The 6524-nt window shown below is 50.7% G+C and overlaps 1 protein-coding gene across 1 annotated transcript; it reads left to right on the forward strand.

Annotated features, from left to right (window-relative positions):
- Positions 1 to 2972: 2972 nt before the first annotated feature.
- Positions 2973 to 6350, forward strand: Hgo (homogentisate 1,2-dioxygenase). The gene is made up of 8 exons (XM_078189403.1): positions 2973 to 3014; positions 3075 to 3210; positions 3698 to 3831; positions 3902 to 4088; positions 4637 to 4816; positions 4891 to 5114; positions 5183 to 5309; positions 5899 to 6350. The coding sequence occupies exons 1-8, from the start codon at positions 2997 to 2999 to the stop codon at positions 6228 to 6230; spliced, it is 1338 nt and encodes a 445-aa protein (XP_078045529.1). The 5' UTR covers positions 2973 to 2996; the 3' UTR covers positions 6231 to 6350.
- The last annotated feature ends 174 nt before the right edge of the window (positions 6351 to 6524 follow it).

Here is a 6524-nt window from a genome sequence, read left to right on the forward strand (position 1 = left end):
TGGTTGACAGTGAAAGAGGAAAGCCTTGTTTTCCTAATTTGCCTATTAGTTTTAATCTTTGATTTTCTAGAAAAGGGCATTGCTATAATATGTGGTTCACATCCTGAATCTCATATCCGCATGTACAACTAGGATCATCTGTTATATTTATTTTAGCCAGTGAGTAGGCGAAAGAAATATTGGCCTAGTTGGTTAATTCATTTCTAACAGAAGTTGGTCAGTATTCGCTACACCACCAATTGGAATATAAAACCCCTCAAAGGAAGAATTTTTCTTTCTGTAAAAAGGGCTGAATTTTTCAAACGTCAATATATTAGGTTGATACATATGAAATATCGGATTTTTATGTGAGTATAGAAGACTGCACATCTTTTTTCAAAAGCCATTGATTTAATCAAAGTGTGCCCCATATGTTTCAATACACTCTTCCTTTTCAAACATTTAGGTCAGTTTTCACGGGCTAAATGGATTCGATGGATGGATGGATGGATGGATGGTTGGATGGTTGGATGGATAGTCCGATAGACCGATAGCCCGATGATAGCCCGATATGACTATCGGACTATCGGGCTGTCGGGCCGGAATCGGGCCGTCGGGCCGCCATCGGGCTGTCGGGCCGCCATCGGGCCGTCGGGCCGGAATCGGGCCGCCGGGCCGCCATCGGGCCGTCGGGCCGGAATCGGGCTGTCGGGCCGGAATCGGGCCGTCGGGCCGCCATCGGGCCGTCGGGCCGGAATCGGGCCGCCGGGCCGCCATCGGGCTGTCGGGCTGGAATCGGGCCGTCGGGCCGGAATCGGGCTGTCGGGCCGGAATCGGGCCGTCGGGCCGCCATCGGGCTGTCGGGCCGCCATCGGGCCGTCGGGCCGGAATCGGGCCGCCGGGCCGCCATCGGGCTGTCGGGCCGGAATCGTGCCGTCGGGCCGCCATCGGGCTATCATCGGGCTACCGGGCTAACATCGTGCTATCATCGGGCTATCGGGCTATCGTGCTATCATCGGGCTATTATCGGGTTATCGGGCTATCATCGGGCTACCATCGGGCTGTCGGACTATCATCGGGCTATCGGGCTATCATCGGGCTATCGGGCTATTATCGGGCTATCATCGGGCTATCGCGTTATCATCGGGCTATCGGGCTATCATCGGGCTATCGAGCTATCATCGGGCCCTCGGGTTAACATCGGGCTATCGGGCTATCATCCATAGACCCATAGACCCATAGGCCCATAGGCACATAGGCCCATAGATGGATGGATGGATGGATGGATGGATGGATGGATGGATGGAGCGTCTCCGAAGTATCCGAAGCGCCTATAGATCGTTGGGTTCTCAATTTATTGAGAAGGGAGAGGGGCAGAGGTGCGAGAGGGAAGTCGGCTTTCAGAGTTGCTCCTCGTGCGAGCTAAGGATTCGTGGCGAAACCGTGACGCGGAAACTTCTCCGCACTCTCCGTCTCTCCACCTATCGTCTTGCGTGTCTCTCTCTCTCTGTCTGTGTGTCTGTCGTTCCGTCGGTCTGTCTGTCTATGTGTCTGGCTGGCTGGCTGCTCAGTGTCGCCCGAAGCCAAGAACACCGTCAGAATTTTCTCCGGTTGGAACGGCGCGCTCTGCCAGCCCCCTGTTTGAAATTCGTTGGCTCTTGAGGGGCCGCGCGACCGATAATTCCGGGGACCAAGTGGATTAGAATTTTTCCTCGAGCGGTTCAATTAATTCTGCTCAACCTTCCGTTCGTCTCGGACACTCCGCCAGCCCTCTGCATCTTAAATCATCTCCGGCAGATCGATGATCTTCCGCGTTACTCGCCGCGCTTCATCGTGCTCTTGCACTCGCCTATGCGGTTCATAGGAATTGATTGCGTTAACATTTAGGCTCGAGTTGGCCACTTAAATGTAGTAATAAAAAAAATCGTCGTTCTAGGAAGGTACTGAAGGTTCTTTGATGGATGAAGGTTCTTTTAGTCGAGAGTGTATGAAAGACGTGTGTTTATGAATCTTTGGTTAAGAGACAGGCATTTCTGTACTGAAATCTCGTTGAAAAAGATATAGTAAAACAAACGGGGTATATTTTGATTAAATCAACAACTTTTGAAAATTTTGAAAATATTCACTTAAACATCTGACATTTCATATGCACCAACCTAATACATTTCTTATCGTCTGATATACCAGCAGGCGTTGAGACAACTTCAACGACCTACTATACCGTAAGCTTCGACCTTGCGGCAACATTCAGAGAAAGCGAATGCCCATACCACTGTGCGAGGGTTAGCTTCCAGGTAGCCTCGTTAGTCGCAACCGATTGCAAAATGTTCCAATTCGTTCGGTGAACAGATCCGTGCTTTGCAAATCCCCGTTTGAACGTTCGCAGTCGCGGAGGCGTGGCGAACGAATGGAACGATAGGGCACGGAAAACGCGTCGCTTTCGCTGGCTCGAGGCGAAACTCCCGAGTTTTCCGACGCCTCTATGTAGAGCCTCTATGTCTGCCTCCCGCACGCATTTGCATAAGTTCTTCGGAAACCGGATCACAATTTTTCCGTCCCGTCGTCACGCCTCGAGACGGCGACCGGATAGGGACGGAAGAGCGGATGATGGTTGCGAAGCTCATTTCGAGGAACACGTTCGCGTTTTTCAATCGCGAGGGGAACCGCCTCGCGGCAATCGCGTGACGCGCAAGGTCGGAAAGTCGTCGGTTGTTGCTCGTCGAGGGGCTCGCCTCGGGAATTAATCGAGCAGATCATAAATTCTCGCGTAGCGCGTGGAATGTCTGGTTTTCGAACGATATGGGTGTCGACAGAATCTTTTAACTCGCCGGCACGGCCACGCGATTGGTCAGTGCTCGAACGGGCAACGTAAACATGTTTTTCTTTTGCGCGAACGACAATCTCGTTGCAATTATGTCTATGCGCGTGTCGTCGGAGTTCGGGCGGTGCCGGTCGCGTATAAAAGACCGCCAAGATGGGAAAGAACTGTTTATTCCTCAGTGGAAGAACACGGCAGAATGAAGGACGATTTGAAGGTAAGACTGCTGGACTGGGTGATCGCGTCCTGTTTCGATCCACGGTTTCCTTCGTTGCAGTATCTCTCGGGATTCGGTTGCGACTTCACCAGCGAGGATGACCGCTGTCCTGGTGCTCTGCCCGTCGGCCAAAACAACCCTCAGAGATGCCCGTACGAGCTGTACGCTGAGCAATTGTCCGGCTCGGCGTTCACCGGTGCGTAGTTCGACGGGTTAAAAAGATACCCGGAATTTCTGATTCAAAAACGTGCATGCATTTATTTTTATTTATTTACTTATTTATTTGGGCGGGCCATAGGGCCTGAAAGAGTCCTTTATACTTACTGTTGGGTTGTTGCAAAAGTAGTTTCGGTTATCGAAATAGATAGCTTATAAGATATCGGAATTACTTTCGCAGCAAAATAATTAGTGTTGAATTTGATCGTGATCCATCAACCGTCGCGTTTACAGCAACTGTTCGTGTCGGTCGATCTCAAGTATGGCTCTGCAGCTTTTTGCGCCAATTTCTAGAAACTGTACATTCACGAAAAGCGTGACGTTGAATGTTCCTTTTTCGACGTATGAAAAGGACGTATCTCGAATGCGACGAGATCAATCCTATCCGCAAAGGGTTAACAAATAAATACGTGGTGTTTCGTGTACTAATGCCGGATACTTAAACGTAATTTTGTCGCGTGCCGTAGCTCCCCGGTCTTCGAACAAGCGTTCCTGGCTCTATCGAATCCGACCTTCCGTCGTCCACGAGCCCTTCATCCCCGTCACAGGACTATCCGAACTCGAATACAACTGGGACACCGTTCGTTCGACGCCGAATCAGGTGAGTGAGTCTCTCTTCGTCGAGTGAGTCCCTCTCTGTCGAGCGAGTTCCCAAATGCTCTGGTTTTCAGCTGAGATGGAAGCCGTTCAGCGTGCCGAGCAGACAAGCCGCGGATGTCGATTTCATCGACGGTTTGCATACGGTTTGCGGTGCCGGTGACTGCCGCATGAGACAAGGGGTCGCGATCCATGTGTACCTCTGCAACGCTTCAATGGGCGACAGGGCGCTCTACAACGCCGACGGGGATTTTCTGATTGGTATGCGCTGACTCTGGAAGGCTCGATCGCAGCCGCGGCGGCGATCGCAGGATCCTCTTCAGTGTAGTCAGCAAAAGTGGCTAAGCAAGGAGTGGGGGCAGACAGGATGACACAAATCGAAGCTGAATTATTTTCAACTTCTAGCTAACACATCTCAGAAGTGGCACAAAATATCCTGAGATTGACATAGTTTCTAATACTATACGATATACTGCTGTTTCAAACGTTTTCGTTGCGATCTGGAACACGAAAGCTTTTCAGATTCTAATAATATAACAAACAACAAATTGGGAACTGTTTCACTGTCAGGATATTTAATGCCGTTTCTAAGATGAACTTGACGTTTAGAATAATTGAGTTTCACCGAAACAATTATTGATATTCTCTTACTTAATATATAATATAATATAATAAAAGTATATCATTATAACATATTTATGTCTCGCGTGGCCTCCCGTACATACATGGCTTGCCCCCACCTCTTCGATAGCCTATTTTCTTGACTATACTGACCCTCTTTGAACCAAAGCTGTGTGCGTTTGTTACAGTGCCACAGCTGGGCGCGTTGCTAATCACCACCGAGTTCGGCAAGATACGATGCGAGCCGAACGAGATATGCGTGATCCAGCAGGGTATGCGGTTCCACGTGACGGTGTTCGGCCCGTCGCGGGGATACATTCTCGAAGTGTTCGACGGACACTTTCAGCTGCCCGAACTGGGTCCGATAGGTAATCGCGGAATCTTCTCGAGCGAGAGATCGTTGTTTTTCAAACGCGCTGTCGCTATCGTTTTGCCGGGGCAGGAGCGAACGGTCTGGCGAATCCGAGGGACTTTCAAACGCCAGTCGCCCGATACGAGGACCGCGAGACCGGTTACAAGATCTTCAGCAAGTTCCAGGGCAAGTTGTTCGTCGCCGAGCAACGGCACAGTCCCTTCGACGTGGTAGCTTGGCACGGAAATTACGTCCCTTACAAATACAATCTAGACAGATTCATGATCGTTAATTCGGTCTCCTTCGATCATTGCGTACGTATCGCGATCGTTTCTGGCGCGTCGATCGCTTAAACCGACAACATGAATCGTTTTCATTCCAGGACCCCTCCATCTTCACCGTTCTGACGTGCCCGTCGTTGAAGCCTGGAACAGCGGCGGCCGATTTTGTCATCTTCCCGCCCCGATGGTCCGTGCAAGAACACACTTTTCGTCCGCCCTACTACCATCGTAAGTGAAACGTCGCGTATTTCGTTCGAAACAAACGAACTTGAGAAACACACCCGTTTCCATTTCTTTGTGCTTTTTCACTTTCTCGGCTAGTCGCTCAGCCGCCTGCCCGGTTGCCCAGTTGCCCGCTTTCTCGGTTTCCCGCTTTCCCGCTTTCCCGCTGAAACGTAAATAACGAGGCGTGGAGTAAACCGCTCGGCTCGTTCCGTCCTTTCCTTTACCACCGCGATTCGCTGTCAATTGAGCGATTCGCTGACGAGTGCTCCCCACCCCGACCGCCGCTCGCCATGCTAGACCGCTTCTAAAAATCGCAGAGCCGCGAGACATCGGTGAAAACTTGAAATTTTCTCCAATTACATCGATCGACTTCCTTTTTCTTTCACGACGATAATTCTTGCGTTTCTTGCGCTGGCGAACGTGCAATTCCATCCAGTCCCCCTCCCGCCGTTGCCCTGATCGTCGTTGATCGTCGCCGATCGCCAGCTGCTACCTCTCTTTTCTATTTTACCGTTCCCGTCGTTGAACGGCCGCGTATCGAACGCATCTGCGCGAGCGAACGTCACTTGACGCCGACGACTTTGACCCTCAGGAAATTGTATGAGCGAGTTCATGGGCCTCGTGAAGGGACACTACGAAGCCAAAGAGGAAAGTTTTCATCCGGGCGGTGCGACGCTGCATTCGATTATGACGCCTCACGGGCCGGATGCGCGCTGTTTCGAAACCGCTTCGAGCTGCGAGCTCGGGCCCGAGCGCATCGCTGACGGAACCATGGCTTTCATGTTCGAGACCTGTTACAGTTTGGTGGTCACCGAATGGGCAACCACGGTTTCCAACAAACTCGACCACGATTACAACAAGTGCTGGGAACCTCTTAAGAAGCACTTCGACCCGAACGCCAAGCCCGAAATCACCGTGCCTTGATCGCTCGCCGTCGTTTCCCTCAAATGTGTAACGTGCCGCGACTAAACATCACCTTTCTATGTGTATTTTCGTACCTGTAAACCATGCTCCAGTAAATAAATGATAAACAAGTACTACATACGATTGCTAGTAGCATACAGATTATTCCATAAATTGAATCTAATCGTAGCGTACGAGACTCGTCGAATTTATATGTATATGGTTACAGTTTACTGTGGCCTGGATAGGCCCGCCAGATGTTATTTGGCAACTACTCTCCAGAGAGAACCACTACGAAGAGAACCACCGACTTAG

Source organism: Augochlora pura, chromosome 8 (assembly GCF_028453695.1).
Source record: "Augochlora pura isolate Apur16 chromosome 8, APUR_v2.2.1, whole genome shotgun sequence".
NCBI classification, from domain to species: Eukaryota; Metazoa; Arthropoda; class Insecta; order Hymenoptera; family Halictidae; genus Augochlora; species Augochlora pura.

Coding starts and splice junctions, on each gene's coding strand:
- Hgo (XM_078189403.1), top strand. Junction 4,089..4,636: donor CGACGGGGATTTTCTGATTG/GTATGCGCTGAC, acceptor CGTTTGTTACAG/TGCCACAGCTGGGCGCGTTG. Junction 5,115..5,182: donor CGGTCTCCTTCGATCATTGC/GTACGTATCGCG, acceptor TTTTCATTCCAG/GACCCCTCCATCTTCACCGT.